The following is a 27,321-nucleotide window of genomic DNA, read 5'->3' on the forward strand; positions in this document are numbered from 1 at the left end:
TTGGGGCTCAGAATATCGGGAGACTCTGTCCCAATCACGCCTCGGTGTTCGTCTAGGCGACACCTGCAGAGGGATTACATTCTGGGATGTTTGAGGTCTTGTAGGCTCCCGAGCCGAAGCTGCTGATGCGGAGTCTCGTAACTCACCCTCTGATAGACTAGGAGGGTGTGTCGGTACCGTCTTCCTCGGTATCGACTGAGGTCTCGGGGTCGAGACATGCCTCGATACCGTAACAGCGGTAGGAGGAGTTGTTTGCCCTCGAGGGGGCTCAGATAGTCTGGGAGAGCCATGAGAGGTTTTCTCCGCAGATTTCTTCTTCTTTTTCTTTTTCTTCTCCATTTCGGAGGAAGATTTTGGCGTTCTGGCCTTTTTAGCAATCTTTTTGGCTGCAGAACTTGCCAAAGACCGGCCAGGCGTCAGGGGTATCTGTGCCCTATCAATTGCTCTGGCTTGCACATTCGTCCCTGTGCTTCGGTCAGAAACGGACTTATCAGTTGCCGTTTTATCCATTGGAGCTTCTGTAGCTTTGAGGGCTTTCTCCCAAAGTATCGAGCGAAGGCGGTCTGCCCTGTTCTTTCTGGTCTGCTTCGTAAAGGACATGCAATGGTGGCACGCCTGTACAATATGGCCTTCGCCCAAACAAAGGACACAGAGGGAGTGTCCGTCCGTAGGAGGTAGTTTGGCTCCGCACTTGACACACTTGCGGAACGGGGCCTTTACTGCCATGCGGCAGTCGCGACCGTAGTCGCTAAGATAAACTATCTACAAGAATATAATAATAATTTTTTTTTTTTTTTTTTTTTATAGATGAAAAGAGAAAAAGGGCGAAAAAGAAGAAAGCTGAAGAAAGCTGAAGAAAAAGGTAAGTAGAAAATATTTTTAAACAGATTTAAGCAGAGAAACGCTAGAGGTTCAGTCTTTTGGTCTAGGCACGATGGCGGACGACGAAGAACTGAGGTAAGGGCGGGAACCCCATGGACATGCGCAGTAGCGTGGGGGAGGGGTTCCCGCCAAAAACGTTCCACTCAGCTATAGAAGGTTCCGGTCTGGTCTCTGCGCAGGCGCAAAGCCCATATGTGTGATGCATAGAGACCACGAAGAAGAACTTTTAGGTGCTATATAAATTTTTAAAACCATTCAACAACAAAAAACACATAGTGGTTTTCAGCTTCTATGTCAGAAAAGATCCCCTTCCATGCAAAAACAAAACAAAAAACACATCAGAAATTCCAAGATCATCTTTGATGAAGCCTGAAAAGAACCTATCAAAAACAAAATTGAAGCACTCTTTGAAAAGGGCTCAGGCTTGGGTCTTTCATAAGTCTACAGTGGAAGGAAGTTGCATCACCGGGGGGTGGGGGGGGCTTTTTGCCCTTGTGACTGAGCCTAAGGCGCACACGGCATCATGATTGAAGGTGCCCCTGGTGGATCTCACAGATCCTAATGGGGCACATGAAAGTAGACCGTCTCCAATCAATGATAGTTTTAAAAAATTAAGAGAAGTTGTTTTAACAAACGGATTTTCTATTCAAAATTTCTTTTTTAAAAAATTCAGTTGTATTAGGCCTCTCTTTAACAAGGACCTGGTTTAAAATGAAAACACGTTCCAAGTCTATAAAACCTTTTAAACAAAATCCACAATCTTCAAAACGCAAGTTTTTTAAAAATCTGCTTTTCTATTAAAACAAAGCAGGACAAAAGAGAGCAAAATAGAAATCCTTAACATTTTACAGTAGCTCCCCAAACCACACCAGCGGTTCTGAAATATGATTCTGGGTAATAAAGACTAGTTGAAAACCAATATGTTTTAATTGTTTTAACAGCCAAGTAGTATGCACTCTTGTTCAAGAAATATATAAAATGGAAAATCTGGAACAGTCTTCAAGATTTGTCAAAGAAAAGAGAGCTTAGGTGGCTGCAATGTATGTTAGTTTCAGCTAAAAAATACTTTTAAAGTTCAATTGCATTTAACATGAAGAATGCTTAAGAAACATCATCATGCACTCACACAGATAAGCTGCAATTTGTCATACTGAGCTTTGGAGCAGGCAGGAAGAGCACAAGCTATTTCTGCCTGCTCCAAAGCTCAAGGTATTATGAGAGTCTTTACCTCCGCCAGAGCCGAAGAAAGAGGTGTTTCTCACACTGGTGCAGCAGGGGTGAGTGGGTTTGTTGAACCTTATATCTGGGGAATTTTATGAAGTACTTCGAAAGAATTCATAGGGATGGTCAAATGGGAACTGAAGGAAAGAGCCATGAGCTGAGGGCATCATCTCAGGGATGAAACATATGACATGGAAACAAGTTCCAGCAGACAGAACCATATTTGTGTGCACCTAATAGATTTTGGATTAGAAAGCAAATGAAATTAACAAGAAGATTTGGAAGGGAATATACAACAGTTTAAAATGATACGTTCTTGGTAACGTTGAAGATTTAATTGGGAATGATTTAAAAGTGCTTAATATTTTCATTTCTCTGTTTTTCGAAGAAGTTACCAAAAAAAGCACATCCTTAGACTTGTAGAGGAGTCCTGAATTTGTTTATTTATTAAGCATTTACCTCACCTTCGTTGAACAAGAACTCAAAGTTAAAACAGCCTAAAGGGGTTTTGCCCTGAAGAGCCCTTCCACTTTGAAAATCATTTAATTTTTGTATCCTATATGGGTGTCCTAAATATTTCTTACTCACCAAAGCTGGATACCACTCTGCCTCTCCGGAACTGGAGGTCACACTGACAACTTTACCAAGCAATTCATCATTAAGCCGTCTCTTGTCATCCTCCTCCTCCTCACTACTTTCTTCCTCTTTTTCATCTTCATTGCTAGAGGATTAAGCAAACAGTGATTTAGACAGCCTGAACGTCGAGGTAACAGCCAGAGGGAGAACAGAGCCTCATCACAGCCACTGTTATCTTGAGCTCAATACATCAGGAGCTCCTGCTTGGCAGGAAATGGTTTAACATGGAATAGGAAACAACCTTCCAATGCTAACAAATACAAGTCAGGAGGTGGTGGGGCTATGATTGGGTACTCTTGGACATGTGCACTACTGCCCCATCTGTTGAGCAACCAAGGCTACAATTCAGCGGTTCACAGGCTTGTTCTCAGGCTCAGGGTCACCCAAGTACCCCATTGCTCAAGCTCATATCTGGCCGACATGTGTCTTTTTCTCCCACTCCCCTCTCCCTGTCTCTTCTCTTCACAAACAGCCTCCTGTTTGTGAAGATTGAGGGGAGACATGATAGCACTCTTCAAATACTTAAAAGGTTGTCACGCAGAGGAGGGCCAGGATCTCTTCTCGATCCTCCCAGAGTGCAGGACACGGAATAACGGGCTCAAGTTGAAGGAAGCCAGATTCCAGCTGGACATCAGGAAAAACTTCCTGACTGTTAGAGCAGTACGACAATGGAATCAGTTACCTAGGGAGGTTGTGGGCTCTCCCACACTAGAGGCCTTCAAGAGGCAGCTGGACAAGCATCTGTCGGGGATGCTTTAGGGTGGATTCCTGCATTGAGCAGGGGGTTGGACTCGATGGCTTTGTAGGCCCCTTCCAACTCTGCTATTCTATGATTCCTGTTCTGAAGACACTAAACACCTCTTCAGAACAAGAGATGGATGCATCTATCAAGGGCTTAAGAAACAAGCGTGCACCAAAAACAGCCCAAGCCCTGCACCAAGAAAAACTGAACTCCACAAATATATGAATTATGCAAATTCTCCAAACGTTACTGCTTTGTACAATTTATTCTAGTTCTGAAAGCCACTGAATAACAAGCAGCTTTACAGGGCACTAAAGCCCTTTCCTCCCACTCTGGCTTCTTTCCCCACCACATTTTCAAGCCTCACATAGCAACAGGGGCTAGAAACTTGCTTTATTTTTTAAATTCCCAAGATGCCCAGGATGTAGAATTATCCACTTGCATTGAATCCTGGGCTACATACATCCTTGTCCTGCCACTGTGCTCCCCAATCTAGAATTTTTGCATCTCCTTCACGCAGGGAGATCTTCTAACTGTTCCTTCAGGAATAGAGTATCCCATTTCAGAGAAGAATGAGTGAAGCGGCAACACAGAGAGACCAATACATCTGGGCTCCCTGTTACTTCTTCACGTCAGAAGTTGTTCATGGACTGTAAACGTTCTGGCACAGGGCTGTCACCCTCTGATCCAGATTCAAAGCAATGTGCAACCAGCTCTATGATCCCCTAGAATTGCACATATCTTGTTTGTTATCCTTTTATATCAGCTCCCCCTATGAAAAGAGAATTTCAGAAGCGATTTCTGATGTGACCCGGGGTGGTGGTGGTGGTGGTGAGGTGTCTGCTACTGAAAGCAAAAAGAAATCCCACTGGGCATGCCTAAAGCAGCCCTTTGGATTCTACTCTGTTTTAATCCATATGTGTTTTATCACACTATTAGCACTAAACTAATATTTACAGCAACAATCTTCAGTGGAAAAAATTACATTTCTGCACCTGTTCTGCTCCTTGCAGGGGAGGCACTCTTACTCCAATTTCACCACTGAAGGACAAAACCCTCCTGGCTTACTCCAATGCAAGGGAAGGAATAAGCTCCTTAAGTTTGAGAAAAGCCCACTAAGACTTTTAGTAAAATGTGGCATCGCAAAACACTCACACAGGAAGAGAAGATCTCCTTCCTCGGTTAGATTTCTTCCCAATCACTGGCGTTCCAAAGTGCTCTGGGTTTGTGAGTGGCAGTTGGTCAAGTGTCTAGGAGAGGAAGGGAAAAAGACAGCTTTGCTAATTTTCCAATAAAAAGAAGTTTAAAAACGATTTTTTCAGTTTTAGAGTTAACAGCCCTACCTCACTTTCGGCAAAGTGCCGCTCTCCCTTCAAACACAACGACGTCCTTCTCAATGTCCTCTCATCACCATCATCAAAAACTAAAGAAAAGCCAGACCAAAATATTATTATATTAACAAGGCATTTCATTTATTTATTAATTACATTTATATCCCACTTTTCCTCCAAGGAGCCAAAGGTGGTATGTATGACTGTCATTCTCCTCTCCATTTTATTCTCACAACAATCCTGTGAGGTAGGGTAGGCTGAGAGTCAATGACTGGCCCAAAGTCACCCAATGAATTTCATGGCTAAGTAACAACAAGAACCTGGGTCTCCCAAATCCCACCCCAACACTCTAACCACTTCTCCACACTGGCTCTTATTTGTAAAAGAACACTAAAGTGAGAGTGCAAATCAATCAAGTAAGCAGAATTCCTCAGAAGAGTTACATTTCAAGAGAGTTAGAGCCACTAAGACCGCCAAAACATTCTGGCATAGATTCAAAAGTCATTGTAAGTCTTATGCCGTCTCCTGCTTTCCCACCACTTGAGCAGAAGTTCTTAAAAAGCATAGGAAACGGATAAATGTAAGTGCACGTATGCAGATGCAATCTATTTTTGTTAAGAACTGAAGCTAGTACTAAGCCAGAAAATATACTTGAGGAATTTTCTTTCTCAGGAAAGAATTTTATTTATTTATTTATTACATTTTTATACCATCCAATAGCTGAACCTCTCTGGGCGGTTCACAAAAATTGAAAACATAATAAAACAGCCAACAGGTTAAAAATACAAATACAAAATACAGTATAAAAAGCACGAACCAGGATAAAACCACGCAGCAAAATTGATGTAAGATTAAAATACAGAGTTAGAACAGTAAAATTTAAATTTAAGTTAAAATTAAGTGTTGAAATACTGAGAGAATAAAAAGGTCTTCAACTGGCGACGAAAAGAGTACAGTGTACATGCCAGACGAACCTCTCTGGGGAGCTCATTCCACAGCCAGGGTGCCACAGAACAGAAAGCCCTCCTCCTAGTATATTTAAATATGCACTCAGCGGTTCAAGACAAATACTAACCAACTATTTATCTTGACGTGGGCAGAGATCCACAACTACATAATTGCAGATGGGGTACGTAGAAAAATTACTATCAAAAGACCTTTCTTCATCCGATTTCAGGAGTCACCCTCGCTTTGTCATCCCCTGGAACAAATCTTTCAAACCCTTTCCGACTGTGTCCCTAGCCAAAATGTAAAATCTATTACTCAAGCCTTGCACTTAAACACAGCCGTCTCCTTTCAAGCACAGACATTTCTATTTAGCAGAAGGCCAGCTACATGAACAAATCTACTACAGTCCATCGTTAACTTCCAGAAGCAGCTGCCAGGGAGGAGAAATTGGGAACTGCAAATCCCAAAAATGCCTCCAAAATAAAAGCAAAATAAAAATAAAAACAAAGTGTAGGAAGTCATGAACTTTGTCTCTATCCAGAACACTTGGGAAATGATTGAGCCTCCCCTGGATAGGATATTCAGAACTGGGAAGGAAACAGAAAGCTCTTCTAATTTCTAAGATGTAGCAGGCCAGGCAATTGGCTTAAAGATTAAACAAGAGCAGAGAATCTCTCTCTTGAGCAGACACCTGGGATTCTTCTACCTGGGATACAGGAAATGCATCATAGATTTTAAAAACATGAATGATCCCTTCCATTTAACTTAGAGAGGCCTGAATTTTTGACATGTAAGGATGTATATGGCTGGAGGTTTATGTCACTGATGTCCAAGCTAGTGTGCAGCCAATTCCTCCAGATCAGAAAGATAAATGTAAGATAAGCCAAGCAATTATTATTATTTATTGCATTTTTATACTGCCCAATGGCCGAAGCTCCCTGGGCGGTTCACAAAAACCAAAACAATTCAAAGTGTAAAACAAACAGTATAAAAACATGAGATAAAATACACATTAAAACGAATTAAAACATACCATACATGATTAAAACATCCTGAAAACATTCTAAAATTTCACTGGATAGGTCTGCCGGAATAGATCAGTCTTTATTGCTTTTTTCAATCCTAAAAGACTGTCAAGTTGACAAATCCCTCCGGCAGGCCATTCCACAGTCTGGGAGCAGCAGAAGAGAAGGTCCTCTGGGTAACAGTTGTTAATCTAGTTTTTGCTAGCTGAAGCGGATTCTTCCCAGAGGACCTGAGTGTGCAGGGCGGATTGTACAGAAGAAGGCGATCCCGCAGGTAGCCTAGACCCAAACCATGTAGGGCTTTTAAAGGTAATAACCAACACTTTGTACTTCGCCCGGAAACTAATCGGCAGCCAGTGAAGAGATTTTAAGCAATGCAATAAATCTGCTTTGATACAACCTTCCAGGAACTGCAGTCTTCATTTGGCTCTGAAGGCCAGTTTATACACTGAAGTTCTAATCTTGACTATGAGCAAATTGCATACTGCAAGAGTAAATAACCTTTTCTCCATCTATTAACAAATCAATTAACTGCATTTCTATACCACCCATAAGCTGAAGCTTTCTGGGCAGTTTACAAAACAAACTTAAAACCCACAAAATACTAATAGTAAAATACAATTTTAAAAACCTGTAAGCTTAAAACAGAATAAAAGCAAAGTAAGAACCACGATAAAAGTCGGCAGAGACACAAAGATCTAAAATCACACTCATCCCATTTCTTTTAACCAAAGGGCTAAAAAGCTTTGCAAAATAAAAAAGGTCTCCTGGTGCCGAAAAGACTACAACATAGGTGCCAGGTGAGCCTCTTGCAGTGCCCCATATTTTTACTTCAAAAGCTGGGAGAAGGCTGACAGGGGTGCCCCTCCCGCCTCTTCAACAAAACCTACCTGCTGCTACAGCATAACACCCCATTCTAAGCAGAGTTGGATGTACCGAAGCCCACTGATATCAATGTGCACAAGCAGGTAGGCAAGATCAATTCTGAAAGATGAAGAATCTGGACAGGAGTTTAATGGAACTATACCAACTTTCCAGGATAAAAATCTTGTAAAAAGTTGCGAAGCGACTGTTTTTCCTGCCTTTGGATAGTTATGAGACAAGGAGCCAAACGATACCCAGGAGCAGTGTTTCACTGAACAAACATTTATTCATATTACGGGTTTTATTTAATCCGAAAGCTTGTTCCCCTACTTCAATCTAAATTCAGGATGGAAACAATATAGGTTTGTAACACTTCATAGGACGCTTACAATCATCCTATGCAAGACGGGAGGTGTGGCGAAGGTGATCCTAGCCTCCCCACCCTGCATTTTTTTGCTAGAGTGCAATCCAACCTTGGAAGGGGGGGCTGAGATCTAGCTGGGTCACTTTGGTGGGGGAGGGAAGGAGGCAGGAGAGGCCTCAGGATAGCTCTCATCCTGGCCTCTCCAATCTTCTCCCCACCTGCCAAAACACCCCCTTTCCACCCCCCTCCGAGAGCATCTGGGATGGTTCTTTCCAGGTCAGGGGAGGGGGGATCTCTGACTCCCCCTTCCAAGGTTGGAGTGCTGTCTTTGGACTCAGAGAGGGGGCTATGAGCAATCCTATGGCCTTTCAGCTGCTGTCTAGGGGGTATAGGATTGCTCCCTTAGTCTCTGAACAAATGACCTAATGAATTGGATTGTTTTTGTTATATAAAATTTATTGATTTTGTGTTCGGAAACTCCAGCTGGTTCAAAGAGCTGCTGACCGGGGCGGGTTACAGGGAGCATACAACTCCCCTATTAAAACAGCTCCACTGGCTTCCAGTCTGTTTCCGGGCACAATTCAAAGTGCTGGTTATGACCTATAAAGCCCTATATGGTTCAGGTCCAGGTTATTTGAAAGACCGTATCCTCCCTTATGAGCCTGCCCGTGCTTTGAGATCTTCTGGAGAAGCCCTACTTTCAGTTCCACCTTCTTCACAGGCATGCTTGGTGGGAACATGGGAGAGGGCCTTCTCGGTGGCTGCTCCGGTGCTCTGGAACTCTCTTCCTGGGGAAGCTAGGCTGGCTCCCTCCTTGATGGGCTTTCGGAAGCAGGCTAAAACATTTTTGTTCCAGCAGGCCTTTGGAGAATAATCTGCCCCTCTATCTATGTTAGTGTCTTATAATTTTGTTGTGTATTTTAAATGTTTATGGTTTTGTTCCCTCCCCGCCATGTATATTTTAAACTTTGTAAGGCCGCCTTGAGGCCCAGCATTGGGCAAAAGGCAGGATACAAATAAATATAATAATAACAACAACAACAACATACACATTTGCTAAATTAAGAAAGCTTGTATGGATGTATGAACACTGCTATTTTCAAGGTCAGCCACACATGGAAAAGGTGATTTAATAGTTATGACAGTTCACACATGTCCACTACATATTGGTTACAGTTGAGAAACTGCATTTCATACCACAGATACAGAACACAACAAGTTAGGGCCTGTTCTCATGAGGTGCCCATCCCTTTGACCATGAGGGCAGGTTGCAAGTCTGGGCTCCAAGTCAAGCGTTACGGTTCGGGGCAAGGCATAGACCATTTCAACGAGAGCCACGTGTGTAACTCCTGCCACATAACTCTCCTTTCCGTGCAAGCCACAATGAAAAATACAGAACATAATAAATCCAACACAGTTTCACAACATCTAGTTCCCCTTTTTAGACACGCTGCAGCAGAGCAACACAATGCTTCCCAATATGTATCAAAACCACACTTGTTTTTAAAAGGAAGCTATACTAAGCTATTGGACAGGGCAAGACCGTACAGCAGCAACCTAATTTAGAAATTTGTCACAGAAATAGCGTATTTCCTCAGATTAAATATTCTGCTCCCACCACTCCTCCGGGTATTTGTAAGGAGGAAGGACAAGCATCTGGCGCCTCAACCCTTTTTAAAAACCACACTTCCACCGTATCACCTCCCACTCTTTCCCCCCCAGCTAAGTATCCCTTGCTGTTTTAAATCTCCTTTCCTTTTAATCTACTTCACATGCAGCCTACTTCAAATTAAAGCCTCCCTAAGCATGACCTTTTCAATGCATTTCTTAACTGTTCTTAAAGGGTACACTGTCAAGGATCCATAAAATTAAGGATTCCTGGAAGAACAGTTGACAGAACAGTGCCACTGTCTTGCAATCTTTACAACTGTTAATGCTGCAACCAACAGAAATTAGACATATTCCCCCAGTAGCAAATATCCTTGGGTCAAAGATAATCGCTAATACATTGATTTTATATTGCAGCTTTAGAATATGTACCTGTAAGGAAGCTCAATATTGGCCACATTTATTTTTGAACACATTTTGTTTACAGAAATAAACAAAATTAAGCAATTGCGAACCGGAAAAGGGAAAATTAAACAGGCCTTCTTACTGAACATAACTGGTCTATTTCAGGTTTAGGTTTGAAGAAAGTGAAAAGGACGTTATGTTATTACTAACATTTCTATCTGCCCTTCCTCCAAGGAGCTGAGGGCAACTCCTGCAACCCCATTTTATGCCGTGAGGCAGGGTAGCTCACAAGACTGTAATTGACCCAAGGTCAGCCACTGAATGTAATGGTCAAGTGGGGATCTGAAGTTGGCTCTCCTTGCTATCCACACTGTCTCCCAAATGACAATTTGGGGGCACAAGTATGCTTTTCAGGGCAAAGTAGAGAAGAATCTTGAAATATTACCCCATGTTGCAGACAAAGGTGAGGTGAGATAACATATGAACATAAGAAGACCCCGCAGGTTCAGATCAAGGGTCAATCTATTCCAGCATTCTGTTCATACAGCAGCCAACCAGCTGTTGACCAGGAGCCCACGAGCAGGACGTGAGCGCAACAGCACCCTCCCACCTGTGCTCCCCAGCAAATGGTTTATATAGGCTTACTGCCTCAGATACTGGAGGTAGCACATAGCCATCAGGACTAGTAGCCACTGATATAGCCTTCTCCTCCAGGAATTTATCCAACCCCCTTTTAAAGCCATCCAAATTGGTGGCCATCACTACAACTTTCCACCTGGCAAGTTCACAGCTGAGGTGAGATTTGAACCAAGGACTTTATGGGTCACAACTAAATCTCTTTCGGCCTGAATCCCTTACTCGGGTCCGTAGTTTGGGGACGCTCTTGGATCCAGAACTGTCACTTGAGGCACAGGTGAACTCAGTGGCAAAGAGCACCTTTTATCAGCTTAGGCTGATATACCAACTGCGCCCTTATCTGGACAGAGATAGCCTAGCTACAGTTATCCATGCTCTGATCACCTCTCATTTGGATTACTGCAATGCGTTATACGTGGGGCTGCCTTTGAAAACGGTCCGGAAACTTCAGGTGGTACAAAACAGGGCAGCCCATTAACTAACAGGAACTGGTCGACGAGACCACATCATGCCAATCCTTATCCAGCTTCATTGGCTGCCAGTCCAGGTCCAGGCCCGATTCAAAGTGCTGGTATTAATATTTAAAGCCCTAAACGATTTGGGGCCAGGCTATCTGAAGAAACGCCTCCTCCCATATGTACCAGCCCGGACCCTAAGGTCATCCTCAGGGGTCCTACTCTGCGAGCCCCTGCCAAAGGAAGTGAGGCAGGTGGCTACCAGGAGGAGGGCCTTCTCTGCTGTGGCACCCCGGCTGTGGAATGAGCTCCCTAAGGAGGTTCACTTGGCACCTACTTTATATGCTTTTAGACGCCAGGTGAAGGCCTTTTTATTCTCCCAGCATTTTAACAGTCTATAAATAAATTTTAACTTGGTGTTTTAAATTCGTAATTTTGCATTGCTGCTGTTTTTATCTGGTTGAGCTTTTATATTGTATTTTATAGTTTGGTTTTATACTGTTGTTTTATACTTTGAATGTTTTTAATTTTTGTGAACCGCCCAGAGAGCTCCGGCTATTGGTCGCTATAGAAATGTAATAAATAAATAAATAAATATAAACCTGGAAGGTGTACGCGGGTTTTATGCCCTCTTTTTTTGATCAGCCTACCTTTCACCTCCAGCCTGACCTCCAGCCTGACTTTCACCCCCCCTTGCCTTTTGCCTTTGCAAACTGAACCTGTAAAATCATCTTCTTAGTCTACTGTCCTTGCCGTGACAAAACTCACTCATATGTTGCCTAGATAAACAAGTGGCATAACCCAGGATTTTTGTTTGTTTCTTTTTTAAACAGACAGACATCCTTCTTATGGAAAAAATGCAATTTTGGCTTACTTAAGATATATGCTGGACAGTTCTCCCTGATTTCAACTCAGTTTATTTTGCAGTAACTACACTTAGGACTATAGCCCAGTTCTGAGCATGTTCACGCAGCATTAGCCCCTACTAAATTCGGTTGGACCTGCTGTCCAGTAAATATTCGTAAGATTACAGCCTTCACGTGCAAACCCCACAGAGTTGCACAAGAACTGGTTGCCTGACTACCCATCTTCTGTTCTGTTTTGAACAGCAGCCAGCTAAATGCCTTTGGAAGCTCAGAAGCAGGGTGTGAAGATGAACCCCTGTTCAACCCCAGCATCTAGTATTCAGAGGGATCCAGCTGTTGATAGACCAACCCACCATGAATTTGTCTTTTTAAAGAGACAAATAAGCTAATGGCCACCTTAGGCAGTGCCTTCTTTTCCATTCATGCAAATTTTACTCAAGCTCAATTGAAAAAGACACAAATGTCAGCATCTCTTGCAATGGGAAGGCTGGACTGCTGCTAAAACCGAAATGGGAAGTCCCGGGGATTTTGCAGTGCTGTGTTCATTTCTGAGTCAAAGCCAATACTGTTAGGATTAATTTGCCAAAAGCAAAGATATACTGGCTCGGAACCTACTGTACGTTAACCTTCTACTCACAGAAGGGCTCTTTCCATATACTGAAGCCTTTTGATCTAGCAGAGGCAATTTTCACCAATTCCTCCCTTCTCCTGCAGCTCACCTACAATATTCCAGAGGGTCTCCTAAACACCACGAGCAGATTTGTGGAGGGCTCAAGGGACTATGGGGAGGGAATAGTGAATGTCATCTCCCTGCCCCTTCTGTCAGTGTGAGCATTCCAAGGGAACAACTCTTCCTGCTGGTAAGAGTGGTATCAGGATCCACACCACTCTACCCACCTCCCACTATAAAAGTACCACCACAAAGGAAAAGCGCATATTCCTTAATAGACTTGAGGGGGTTTTCTGCTCTTCTGTCCAGACTACAGTAAAAACAAGCAAGGGTGTTTTTTTATTATTATAAACCAAATGCTTGGTTCAGGTAAAGATAATTATTCATTATACCATATGGGTGTAACCTTATTCACACGTCTCGGCTTAGATTCTAGTCCTAATGTGGTATACATCTATCTTGACAACAGAGACCTTGGTACAGGCCAGAAGTGACTTGGCCTGCTGAAAATGGACTAAATTGAAGGGCCAGGGGGGAATTATCCATACCAGAAGCTCATTTTCTTAACTAAGTAGTGCCAGTGTCTGCTTAAAATGTACACACCAGCTATTTCCAGAGGCATGCGATATTTTAATGCATACTCCTGTCAAATATTTCGAGAGCATATCCTACAAGGAAGCAACAGCAGGGCAAAATACAGAAGCCTTTTCCTGATGCTCCTACATGGGGAGATTGAAAGCCAAACACTTAAGTGTAATGCACCAAATCCCATAAAGTTTAGTTACTATAATGTTTACCAAAAGAAATTCCCAGTTATAAGGCAATTTAATCCTTACTTCTTAATGTACTGCTGGAGGTTAAATTGGATTATCACTACAGTTGCGTCCTTGACACTTGCATACAACAGACTTAGAACATTTTTTAAAGTCATTCTTCGAAGATCAATATTTACCCAAGTATTAAGTTTGCAAAGTACTTAGGAAATGTCGTGAAAGAAGCAACTTACAAATAAAGCCATTGTTTTAATAGGATGAAGATTGTTCGAAATCCATGCAATTATCTCTCAAAAACCTGTAGGGCATTCTAAACTTTAAAATCCTGTTAATTAAAAAACCTTACAGCATTCTTTAATTCGAAAAGCTAGTTGAAAGCCTTTAAACTACTCTCATTTTGTAGGTTTTATTTGCCATTCTAAAAAGGCACTGCAGTCACCAATTCTCAGATGGTAGAAACTACCTAGGAACACATTTATGGTGCAATCTTATGTAGAGAGAAAAAGACCAACAACTCCCAGCATCCCCAGTCAGCTGTGCTAGCTGGGGAATGCTGGGAGTCGTAGGACTTTTCTCTGTCGAAACATGCAGAGGATTACATCTTAAGCTGCCTAATACTGAGTGAAACCATTGATCCCTCAAGACCAGTGGCTCCCAAACTTCGGTCCCCAGATGTTGTGGTCTAACAACAACTACCACCCCTGGCCTTGCTGGCTGGTAATGATGAGAGATACAATCCAACAACATCTGGGGATCCAAGACTGGGAGCCACTCATTACTCTCTCATTTACGTAGCTGCACCCTTCTCAAGTTGGAAACCCATTTAATTAGAAATTCCAGGGATTGGACCTGGGATCTTCTGCAGGCAAAGCATGTGTTCAACTAACGAGCTATGCCCCTACATAGTATAAGAAAAGGTAGAGAAGGCTTCTAGGTACACTTAAAGATGTTGATCCCCATGCAACCTTGCCGCCAACTGGGGTCAATGCTGTTTCAGCATTTCTGAAAAACCTCTCACCTTCTGGGCTGGCATTATTAGACTAAACGCATAGCAGCTGCACACATGTGACAAACCAATTCTGCACATTTCTGAAAGCTCAGACAGGATGTTCAGAACAGACAAGAGAATGCCTACTTCCAATTTTGTTATGTGAACAGTTTTATTTGAAACCGTCTCCTACTAGATCCCCTTTCAGAAGCATTGCAAGTAGGACCACACAAGTTACTAGCCTGCCTGCCCACACATACCTCAAAGCTGTTTTTAGGTATGTTGTCTCTGGGTATACAGTTTGCATATTTTTTTTATATAAATGGCATATTTTTTAATATAAATGGCCTTTAAACTCTGCGTATTGTATTCGATGGTTTTAATCTTTGTAAAGTTTTGGTTATGGGTCAGTATAGAAACACAATAAATGAAAATAATAATGCCTATGTTTACTTTTGTGGACTAGAAAGGAAAAGTTCTCTTCCTGGAAACAATTCTTATCCATCCTGGCTGTTTACAGGCCTGAGCTACAGCAGTACTTGACAGAATTCACAACAAAACTCACCCCTTCTCTTGCCTTATGTTCAAAAGAAACTCCAACAATATGAAAAGTAGAATAATTAAATATGACACTAATGAAGCAACTGTATGAAGCTGGCCAACATGAAATCTAGGTAAATAATGAAAAATAAACCTTTCTACACTTGCAAGCTTAATAACAACACCTACTTTTTCCTAAGGTGCTGAGCCCCCAAACCATAACCTGAATTACTCCTAAATAATAATATATGGCAACTAAAATGATCAAGGAGCTGGAGCAACTCCTCTATGAGGCATTTCAGGTATTTTGGATTTAAAAAAATGAATAAGGGAGATGATATAAGTTTATACAATTATGCACAGTTTGGGGATAGTGAATAGGAAGACATTTTATTCCTCTCACATAAATATTAGAAACTGTAATCTAATGAAGCTGAACGGTGAGAAATTCAGGAGAGATAAAAGGAAGGACTTCTTCACCCAGTGCATAACACATGATTTAGAGATGGATTGTTAAAGAAAATTAGACAAATTTATGGAGGATAAGGCTATATCGAGGGCTACTAGTCTGTCTGTCTATATATCACCTCCACTATCAGGGAGAGCAGGCGTGTCAGTTTCTGGGGAACATGAACAGGACGATGCTATCGTGTTCATGTCCTGCCTGTGGGCTTTCCACTGGCAGCTGTTTGGACAGAACGATGGACTAGATATGCCTTCAGTCTGATTCAGCACAGTTCTTATGTTCCTTAACATAGCTGATCTACATGATGCATCTGTAACTCAACTATCCCATTTCAGACTGCAGGATGGGGAATCCAACAGCTGAACCCTCCTGCTCTTATCGAACACTTCCCACATACAAAACTTGCATGCCAGGGAGAAGACGAGGCTGGAATCCTTCTTGCAGTTCTGTACATTCAGGGAGATGCTTTCAACGTGACTGTGCATTCAGTCATTGCAGCTGGAATCTGTAGTACAGTCCAACCACTGATCATGTATCATGGTTTAACTCAACAACCTAACATTTATTTATTTATTTATTACATTTCTATACCGCCCAATAGCCGGAGGCATGCATCATATGCTACTGATGCATTGCGTCACAATACTAAAAGACCCACTAGATATTTGGATCCAGTGAAAGTTCTGCCTCGCTTGCTTGTTTTGTCCCGAGGGACCACAAGGCTACCAGTACATTGACATGACATGCTTACTCATCAGTTTATTAACTTCAGCTGCTACGTTTGGAGAAAAAGCCTCCAGAAGAAAGAATATTCTTCTTCTGACCTATTCAACAGTAGCCTTAAAGTAGATAGTTCAGCTGCTTCCAAGTTCCCTTTCACTCTTCTAAACCACCGAGACAAAAGTTTAGCTATTTTCTTTACACAGACACCATTTTTTAGTTTGGAAAGTAGAAGAACCGGGCAGGGAACATAAGATGTCTGGGACAGAGAAAAATTGAAATGCATGTTGGTAGCAATGAAACTCACTTTGGCACCGGAAATAAAACAAGATAACTACTCACCTACAGTATACCAGCTGGCATCTGTCAGTTTACTGATGGTGGCTTCTTGAAAGGATCCATCAGGCATCTTGGTTTCAACAATTGCACCGGCCTATAAAGTTGAAGGCAACAATTTACACCATCTTACAGATAAATGCCCTTACTTAAACCACCTAGTGCTTAAGTGTCTTCCAGAGTTTTGATATCTGGGGCACAGCTCTTTAATGAGGACATGCAATTCATTTGGTTAAAATTTGAGGCACACTTACACATATATTTTTTTTCAATCTGCTTCTAGAACAATTGGCCAGCATCCTCCTTCCAAAGGTAGGACAGCACCGTTAATATGGCTCCCCTCTGCCCATTCAGTCATAGCTAAAGCATTCAGGGCGACAGAGATATGGCTGAGGTTCTCCCACATTCAGGTTGCGCCTCCTTATTCTCTCCCTTGGCATCTCACCGATCAGACACTGGTAGAGTGAGTAGGGGGGAAACTAGTGCTGCACAGGCCCTTCCCTCTCAACACAGAGCACTGGATACACTCAACATGATCTCTCGCTTTTTCATGGCACACTTCAACCCTTCTTGCGACAGACATAAAATATAATTTGCAGTAATGGTTTTTTTTAAAGCAACAATACAGCCTTTTAAAGAAATAAGCCAAATATCTTCAGGAAGGAAAGGAAAGGAACCTCTCGTGCAAGCACTGAGTCATTACTGACTCTTGGAGGGACAGCAGCTTCACTGACATTTTCTTGGCAGGCCTTATAGCGGGGTGGTTTGCCGTTACCTTCCCCGGCCGTTATTACCTTTCCCCCAGCTAACTGGGTACTCATTTTACTGACCTTGGGAGGATGGAAGGCTGAATCGACCCGAGCCAAGCTGCCTGAAACCAGCTTCCGCTGGGATCGAACTCAGACCGTGGGGAGAGTTTCAGCTGCAGAAACTGCTGCTTTACCGCTCTGCACCACAACCCAAGCAATATTAGTTATTCTTTAAATCATTTGATTTCAATGTGATTTAAGGGCAAAGACTTCCTCTGAATTGAGAGCTAAGTGTGTTTTATTGTCAGTTGTACAGTACAGGTATATGCTATCACAGAAAAAAGGTTGAGGGTTGTTCCATCAAAGGTCACACTTTTTAATTCAAACTTTGAATCTAACTAGATGTTTGTGAAAGAAATAGTTACATCACTGTATACACTGCACTGAAATGAATCCTGGTATCCCAATTTCTACTACAGTTTTCTTTGGCTGGATAATTTCCTCAGTTTTTAAATAAACTATTTATAAATCTTCTCTTTCACGCAACATTTCAGTGAAAAACTATGCATGAAACAATCGTGAAATTATTCAGCTCAATTTGAATCAGGCTATCAAATGAAGAGTTTCTGAACTTACAGATCTATTTGAAGAAAACATGCTGTATACATACCCTTAAAGGTCCTTTCACTTGGTCATCTTGCACTAACTGTGTTGAATTATCTTGCTTTAAGATCACCTAAAGGTTTTAAGAGAGATTTCAAAACAATTTTATTTGCAGAGTGATAATATATACCGTGTGAGTGAGACCCAGACTACCCATCAACAGAGCTCTGCTTACAGAACAAACCTGCTAGATTAAGGGGAGGGGGAGAGATGGTTTTCACTAACTCTCCCTACAGCTCCCCGCAAAAGGTGCTCTGGAGGGTCAGCTTAGGAACAGTGTAAGAGATGCCACAGGGACAATTAGTGAAATTTGCCTCCTCCCCCTGGATGTAGGCCTCCTTCTGTTTGTAGATGGGTATGTCTGGATCAAATTCTATGCAGGCCAGCATCCAGATAAGAACTTCTTTCCAAGTAAGAGCGTTCAAAGTTGTAGGTCTGCATATATTAAAAATACAACACAAAATGACAATCCAACATGGGAAGAATTTACAGGGAACTTAAGCAACTTCAGACTATCAACTGTGTGTGTAGCATTTGTCTGGCTGCAAAATGCCAACCCAGTAAAATAGCCAGCGATTAAACAGCACCAACAATGCTGCCCAAATCAAAGTTTTGCATACAAAACAGCAGTACTTCTAAACTCTTATTTAACCAACTGAACTCCAGACCACAGATGTTTATGCCACAGTAACATTCTATACATGTCAACTCAAAAGTAAGAGTTCAATGTGCTTACTCCCAGGAAAATGAACACAGGATTGTAGCCTAAATCTGTTAGCTTTTAATGGTACCACAAGACTGTTAATTATGAGACAAGACACCAACATTATTATGGCTTTACCTACAACTGGGCTATTAAGAGAGATCCATTAGAGATACACTTTCCTATGATCAATGACTGAGCAAATCACAATTCTTGCTATACCAGCAACTGGGCCATTAGGTCTGTCTGTTTGATAACACAGCAGATTAGACCAATTAGAGAGCTCTAGCAATGATCCAGCAATTGTGGACCTGCACACTTTATTGCTAGAAAATGTCCTATTGGAGACCCTTTAGAAATGAATGTATTTTTAAGCTGAATTTGAGACATCATACAGGCATGGCCTACAAAGGGCTTTCATTATTCAGATTCAGCATTTACAATAAAATCCAATAAGGGCTTATTACTATTATGCAGAACTTGTCTTTTCAACCAAAGCCAGCTGCTATGGGGAAATTCAAGTGTGTCCCTGTCCCCTCGCCACACATTTTATTAGACCTGATGGGGAGAACCAAAGTATCAAACACATACATTTGGGCTTTCCTACTACTGAAAGTTAATAGAGCAACCTGTATTTTGGCAAACGTTCTTTTTCCCATACAGTGCCTCCCTTAGGATAGGTAATAGCAGGGAATGAGAACATAACTCTTTTGTATGCAGGTATGTCCAGTTAAAACAATCTGACGAAGCAGGTGATACGAAAGAACCGAAACCACGGAGAGCCTTTGCCAGCCATAGCAGACAATACTGGCTAGAATCATAGAATAGTAGAGTTGGAAGGGGCCTATAAAGCCATCGAGTCCAACCCCCTGCTCATTGCAAGAATCTACCTTAAAGCATCCCTGAAATATGGTTGTCCAGCTGCCTCTTGAAGGCCTCTAGTGTGGGAGATCCCACCACCTCCCTAGGTAACTGTTTCCATTGTCATACTGCTCTAATAGTCAGGAAGTTTTTCCTGATGTCAAGCCAGAATCTGGCTTCCTGTAACTTGAACCCATTAATCCATGTCCTGCACTCTGGGAGGATCGAGAAGAGATCCTGGCCCTCATCTGTGTGACAACCTTTCAAGTATTTGAAGAGTGCTATCATGTCTCCCCTCAATCTTCTCTTCTCCAGGCTAAACATGCCCAGTTGTTTCAGTCTCTCCTCATAGGGCTTTGTTTCCAAACCCCTGATCATCCTCATTGCCCTTCTCTGAACATGCTCCAGCTTGTCTGCATCCTTCTTGAAGTGTGGAGTCCTTCTTGAAGTGTGATGGACACCATACTTCAAGAAGGACGCAGACAAGCTGGAGCGTGTTCAGAGGAGGGCATAAGTTGAACCAAAGGCCTGAACCAGTACAAGGCTGCTTTCTAGGTCCCTAACGACCTTTAATATACTGTCATTCGTGCTTGATCTCACCTTAACTTTCACCAATCTTTTTACCGTCTTAATTTTTGCCTCGCAGAAGGCACCCCGGTACTTGGCACTGACGTCAGTCCCCACTGTCAGGTAGGCAGGCTCATCTGCTGCCTGAAGAAAGACCAATAAGAACAAGTCTCAGTTAAGAAACATTCAGAGAATGTGCATTTCTGTAAAAGTTTGATTTTGTGCTCTCAAGTCTTTGTAAAAGAGGATGTTACCCAATCGTTACAGGGGATTAAAAACAAGGTTTGACAGACTGCTTTAGCCAATGCAGTTTAACAATTAGTGACTACATGTGATTTCTCAAAGGTACCAGCAGCCCAACCCTTTATTAAAGGAATACTTTTTTTCTTAAACAATCTGGCGGATAAACAAATTCAGTTGCTGGTAATAACTGAAGAAACACCACACTATTTTTTACTTTTTAAAGCTTCCTCTTTTTCCAAAAGCTGGCTGTTTACATCCTCAAAACAAGCACCTGGATACCAGTCTCCCAATTCCTCTCGACTATTTGCATTATTCCCTGTACTGTAGCGGTGGGCTGGCATGTCATCCAAACCCCACCACACCAGGTTTGGTTAACCTACAGTTTGTTGTTGGGTTAACTGCTGGGTAACTTGATCTGGGTTTGGATGTCCCACTCAACAACATACGGTGGAGCCAATTGTAGGTTGCTGAGTAAAACTGGAATTGGCAAGTGCTCCCACTCTTTCCCTGTCATCCTTGACAGCCTATGGTTTAACTGATGGGCTGTTGTTATGTGTGAACAAGACCATTAAAATATATTTTGAGTGATTAACAGATTAGCAGATGAAGCAAGTATATGTGTGAATCCAACGCTGTATAAGCAGACTTGTACTCGCATACTGAGGCTTTCTCATGCTCTTGTCCCCCAAAGATGACCAAAAACTGTTCAAGTGTTCCTCAACCCTCTAGAGCAGATTTTGAGGGTGGGGGATGAGCAAGGTGAATCTCCCCTTCCTAGTTCCACTAATGGAGACAGTTCCACCACTGGAAGAACCTAATCTGATTTCATACTAAGTGCATAGCACACTATTTTTACTTGGAATTTACTAATAAATATGTCAACTTCTATTCAACCAACTGGTGGCATTGAATAATGCTATCAACTGCACATCTGTCTCCAAAAATCTGGGTAAGTACCATCCAAAAAACTAATGACCTATATTACAATTTAATGAAAGAGTGGGAATGTATGTAAAATTCTCCTCTCCCCCAACAACCGCAGCTGAAAAAATGTTAACTGAATTGCGCTTTAGAATAGAAACTTTCAAACACAATGTAAGAAATACATTATCCCTTCTACCACTGAAAAGATGGCCTCTGATGTCTTATCAGTTCTTGTGAAAGAACCAGAGGGAAAAACCCCACAATTTATTCCTGAAAAATTCAGACCATTGGAAAAACAACTTCCCAATAAATGCACAGGTGCAAAACTTTCATGTGCATTTCCCATATATCCTAGCAATAATATTCATGGCTTGTATACTACTGGAACTGCTAAAATACTACAATACAAAAACTTTATACCTGAGAAGTATATGTACTATAATTTCACACTGCATGGATTCCCCCCCACCCCCAAACATATTTCTATTACACAGACAAAAAAAGTTCTGAATTACTATCTTTTTATTTATTTATTTATTTATTACATTTCTATACTGCCCAATAGCCGGAGCTCTATAATGTATTGCAGGGCAAAAAAAAAGTGCTTTGCAAACTTTTAAACAGGAAAACAGAAACACATCAGAAGGAGAAACCCAGAAAACCAAACTCATTGTTCTCCTACATCTCAGTTGTCTTCAATCGAGTGCAGCTCAAGCAAAAAGGAAACATGACATTTTCTTCAACATGTGCAGATTTCCATAACTCTATGGAATTATGCAACTTACGTTGCATGGAGGATGTCCCAGGTTCAATTCCCAACATCAGTTAACAAGTAATGGGAAAGACCTTGCCTGAGACCACAGCCAGAGCTAGACAGCCACCACCAAGGTAGGTGGATAAATAGTCTGACCTTGTAAAAGACAGCTTCCTATGTGTACTTCTGTACAATAAAATCATTAATTTGATCCCTGAGTTCACATAGCAACTGATGGCATAGTGGCACGTGGACCATGTTTCAACAAATATGCGTTCAGTAGGATGATGCACTACAAACATTTAAAGAAAAATAAATACTATAAAAATATACAATCCACAGACGAAAAGAAGAAAATCAAGAAAAAACCTTCTTCTTCACCAACTTTCAAGAAGCATCCAAATTTACCTTCATCTTTGAGGTTATTTGAGGGATTCCAGCTCAAAAGCTTTTTTCTTTCCAAAGTTGAAAAAAAAATATCTAGAAAGCAAGGAGAAAAAGTAGATAAAATTATCAAAATCATCTACACACTTATAAGAAAGTGACAGAGTTCCAGAGAACATAATTCACCTACGAAGTCTCTGGTCAATTAAACACACCCTTCACTATACTGTACACAACACACACCCTCTGCATCTCTAAACACCCACACTGGTCCTAGCATGCGTTAGAAAGGTGAGAGGAAAGCGTTAGAGAGGATTAAGTTGGCCTTCTGGAGTTCTTGTTAAGAAATAGCTGATGCCACCAACTTCTCCAGTTTCCTCTTGTTCATCTCTGCATCCCCTCAGTTTCAATCACTGCAACTATTCCCTTTTTCTTTACAACCTGTCAGGGGAGAGAGAAAAAGAAAGACTCCACATGAATGCAAAGAGAAATGGAAAGAGGAGAGGCTGATCAGAGAACAGGAAGAAACCGACAGCCAGGATCTTCAGGCCCTCTCAGCTTTGGCAAATCTGGTACCAAGACATTACCGCTGGGTAGAGAAGCTGTCCTCTAAAGGGGAGATTGACAGGCCAGTCTCCTGCAGACACACCCTCCATTGACCACTTCCAACCTGACCCTATGCATGTTTAGCGAAAAGTATGCGCTCGGTGTGCACAAGGCTGCGGCAGTCAGCAGAAATATCCCTTCTACTCAACACCTTCTTAAAAAATAAAAAGCTTGTACCAGCCCCCCCCAAACCTCCTGTGCACAACTCACAGCCACCACCCAAGTCCTACTTTCCTACATGAACGGGCCCCCTCTCCCCTTTGAAACCACTTCCCCATCTGCGGAAAAGCTCCTCTTTTGCCCTTCCACCAGCAAAAACGAAATCCACGTGACATTTTTGAAAACCCCTAACCTCCCCCCACCCACCCCCAAGACTAGCTTTATTCTCACCTCAGCCTGTGCACTATCCACCACCACCACCCCAGAACGCCCCCCTCTCTCTGGCCACAACAGTCTGGCCTTCGTGTACAACGCCCCCCCCCCACAACACACACACACACAAGCACACCTTCTGCTCATTCCGAGTCCCACAACTATTCACCCAACAGAGAGAGAGCGAGTCATTGCCACAACATTGCGGTGACAGAGTGAAATGGGGAGAGAGAAGGAGATAGGGTGTTTACGTGTGTGTGTGGTGTGCGTGTGTGTGAGAGAGAGAACACGAAGGGGGGAGAGAACCCGTTAATGCCCCTCAGGGAAAGGTTAGGGGCGACTGACGGAGGGGCAGGAAGGGCATGGCCGCCCCACACCGAAGAGAGGCCCTACTTCAGCTTCTCCCCCACCCCCACCCGCCGCCAACCGGCGGCCCTCCTGATGTGTTGGGACTACAACTCCCGTAACGCCCCCCCCCGGCAGTCCAACACATCTGGCCGGGGGGGGGAGGCTGCCCCCTTACTCAGAAGTGGCGGGTCCGGGGTGGGGGAGCGGAGAAGTCCGTCCTTCTTCTCCAGGTCCCTGCTGTCGGCGAGGGAGGCTGGGCCGGCTGGCTCCCCAATAAGGACAGGCGCCTCGGCCGCCTCGCCTCAGCCCTCGCTCCCGGTTCCCTGAGGGAAGGGAAACCTCCCTCCCTCTCTCCCGCCCCAACCCCCACTCCGGCGTCCCCGGTCTCGTCAGCCATCCCTTCCGGGCTGAAGAGGCGACGGAGGAGGAGGAGGGATCCATCGCAGTCCTCGGGAACGGGTCGCCGAAGCGGGGAAGGAGGGAGGGAGGAAGGCTGCCCTTCTCTTCCTCTTCTGCTGCTTCTGCTTCCCGGCCCCTCCGCCGCCCCCGAGCCCCTCTGCAAACCCTGCTACGAACTCACAGCCGAGTGCGATCCGGCGGCGAAGGCGGCCACTCTCCACCGGTGAGGGAAGGAGGGAGGGAGGGAAGGAGCGGGCGCCCCCGGCCGAAGGCACCGTCCGAGCCCCACCAGGAACAGGCAGCGGCGAAGGACGACGGCGGCAGCAGCAGGAGGGGATGTTCCGCTTCGCTCCGCCTTCGCCCTCTTCCTTCCCCGCCCCCCGACAGCCCGGGCTCCGCGGCACTCGCTGCTCCGAGTCTCCCTCAGCCCCCAAATAACAAGCTGTTGAGCAGGAGCTGCGCTGCGCGGCCTCCCATTGGCTCCTCCCCCGCTCGCTCGCTCGCTCTCGCGCGGCCCCCTCCCCACCCGTGACGCCCAAGGGGGCCCTGCCCCTCCCTTATTGGGCGCTGCGTGCGTCTCCCGCCTTTCATTGGACTGCGGAAGGGCATCTTCCGGGAGGCGATTGGGCGGGCGCTGCTCCCGCCCCCTTTCCTCCTTGCTTCTGTCTTTTTCTCTCTTTTTTTAGTGAGAAAGGAGACTTTTCATTGGTCGACACCGTAGGACGGCAAAAACCCTCGTTGGACGCCAGGGCTTAAAAAGGGAGTGAAGTCAAAGTTTCCACCAGTCCCTTCTCCGCCTCCTCTGATTGGGGGAGGAAACGAGCGACAGGGCTTCCGGATGTGGAGCGCCGCGCGCGGGGATTGGAGGAACCCTGGCAGGGCTGCGGGAGGAGGGGGAGGGGAATCAGAGAGAAAAAAGGAGGGGGGATTGGCTGGCTGGGCTTGTCTCTTGGAAACGGAGAGGCGGGGGGCGGGTCCAGTAGAAGCCTTGCAGTGGTGGCGAAGGACGGATCCCGCGTCCCAGCGCGCATGCGTTCCTTGGCCTTGAAGGGACGGAGGCCATTCACCCCCCTCCCTTTTGCCAGGCGCCATTTTGTGCGCTCTTCAGTCACGTCTTCGTTCCATTTCGTTGGGGGGCCGGAGGAGGACAGCGGTTGAGGCGCGGCCTGTCCTGGGCTGAGGTAACGAAGCCCCCTCGGGAGCTTACACGGCCGAGGTGTACTGAGGAGCGGGGTGAGAACGCCGCCCTTACGTTGGAAGCAGCCCTGTTCTGCGTTGGGGTGGGATTGGGGGAGGGGGAGGGGGAGGGGGAGGGGGCGGCGGTGACCGTTGGAAACCGCCCGGTGGTCCCAGAGCGGCCTGACGTAGAGGGGCGGGGCGGCGGGGAACCGGAAGTCGAGTGTGACGTCCCGAGTGGCGCAGCCGCCGTCGAGGGGGCGGGGCTTGTCCCCGGCTTCCGCTCGTTCTCTCTTTCCCTCCTGAGGACGGAGCTGATGCGGAGGGGAAGGGAGCTCGCAGGGGAGCCTTTGTGGAAGGCTCTCCCCACTCCTTTAAAATAGGGATATTTCTCTCTCCCCACTCCCTTAAAACAGGGATATTTATCTGTCCTCTCTCTCCCCACTCCCTTAAAATAGGAAGGTCTTCTCAGGAAACCAAACCAACCAAGCGCCTTGCGGCACTTTAAGAACTATTTGAGTCTGTTTTACCATAAGCTCCCCATGGTCTAGAGCCACGGCTGCCCTCTGGAAATAAGGAAAGAAGCAGCTTCCTTTTGCCAGAGGGGATTCGAGTCTTGTTCCTGTATCGTCTCACACACACACACGTAGCAAACGGTTCTTGTCACACTTCAAAGACCGCCTCATCTATTCTATTTATTTCGTTACATTTATATCTCGCCTTCTTTTCTCCAAGGAACCCAAGGCGGCGTACACAGCCCTCCTCTTTATTTTATTCTCACAACAACAACCCTGCGAGGTATTATTATATTTATTTGTATCCTGCCTTTTGCCCAATGCTGGGCCTCAAGGTGGCCCTACAAAGTTTAAAACATACATGGAGGGGGGGAACAAAACCATAAACATTTAAAATACACAACAAAATTATAAGACATTAACATAGATGGAGGGCGAGATTATTCTCCAAAGGCCTGCTGGAACAAACGAGTCTTAGCCTGTTTCCGAAAGCCCATCAAGGAGGGAGCCAGCCTAGCTTCCCGTGGAAGAGAGTTCCAGAGCACTGGAGCAGCCACCGAGAAGGCCCTCTCCCATGTTCCCACCAAGCGCGCCTGTGAAGATGGTGGGACTGAAAGAAGGCCTTCTCCAGATCTCAAAGCAAGGGCAGGCTCATAAGGGAGGATACAGTCTTTCAAATAACCTGGACCCGAGAGGTAGGTTAGGCTGAGAGTCTGTGACTCTCTTAAAGGCACCCAGTAAGCTTCCAAGGCTGAGCGGGGACTTGAACCCAGTCTCCTGATTTCCAGCCCAACACACTAGTTACTGCACCATGTGGGGCCTGTTCAGATGACACTTCAGGCTCTGTGGTTAGTGAAACAGGTTTCCTTGGGGTTAGCACTAACCACAAGCCGTGCTGCCACACACAACACTTTAAGCCATAGTTAGAGACGCTAACCCTGCTGCAGACTGTCCGACTGGTTAGTGATTGAGAAGAGTTTAGCAAGATGCATGGCACAAGACGCTTTAAACCCTGCTGCTTAACCAAAAGCCTTAACCAGCAGGGTTTAAGGAGGCTTCTGAACAGGCCCATTCGCTCTCATGATGGCATCTGTGTTGTACCCTAAAGCATGAGGCGTATGAGGTGCTACCTTTCCTTGACTGATATAGGCCTACGTAAGCTGTGGAGAAAAAGAGAAGTGCTACAACAGCTTATGAAAACTTATCTATGTATGTTTACACCTGCTAATTGAAGATAATGCTTTATGCATCAAAGGGAAGGGGGCTATAGCCTACAAAAGCGTTTACTGTATGTTTGTCAGTCAGCAGCAACTCATTCCTGTATGGCACCTTACAGACTAATAGGGAATTCTCTTTGGAATTCGTATTTACAGAGTGATTCCAAAATGTATCCTACGTAAAGGCTACTCAAGTTTGAATGCATTAATGAGTCTCTCTTGCTCCCAATATATACTCACTCTTGCATATAGGATCATAGAATTGGAAGGGGCCTATAAGGCCATCGAGTCCAACCTCTTGCTCAATGCAGGAATCCACTTTAAAGCATCCCTGTCAGATGGCTGTCTGCTGCCTCTTGAAGGC

The 27,321-nt window shown here is 44.3% G+C and overlaps 1 protein-coding gene across 1 annotated transcript in view; it reads right to left on the minus strand.

The window, feature by feature from the left end:
* The window catches only part of ARID4A (AT-rich interaction domain 4A), a 75,126-nt gene extending 52,681 nt beyond the window's left edge, over positions 1-22,445 (minus strand). Inside the window, exons 1-7 of the mRNA XM_063118181.1 lie at positions 22,349-22,445; positions 20,053-20,163; positions 17,896-17,961; positions 16,483-16,573; positions 4,825-4,904; positions 4,637-4,731; positions 2,692-2,824 (exon numbers count right to left, since the gene is read on the minus strand). Of these exons, the coding sequence (XP_062974251.1) occupies positions 2,692-2,824; positions 4,637-4,731; positions 4,825-4,904; positions 16,483-16,573; positions 17,896-17,961; positions 20,053-20,163; positions 22,349-22,354 (582 nt within the window). The 5' untranslated portion in view covers positions 22,355-22,445. The remainder of the gene's footprint in view (positions 1-2,691; positions 2,825-4,636; positions 4,732-4,824; positions 4,905-16,482; positions 16,574-17,895; positions 17,962-20,052; positions 20,164-22,348) is intronic.
* Positions 22,446-27,321: the final 4,876 nt, after the last annotated feature.

This window comes from Elgaria multicarinata, chromosome 2, assembly GCF_023053635.1.
Source record: "Elgaria multicarinata webbii isolate HBS135686 ecotype San Diego chromosome 2, rElgMul1.1.pri, whole genome shotgun sequence".
NCBI classification, from domain to species: Eukaryota; Metazoa; Chordata; class Lepidosauria; order Squamata; family Anguidae; genus Elgaria; species Elgaria multicarinata.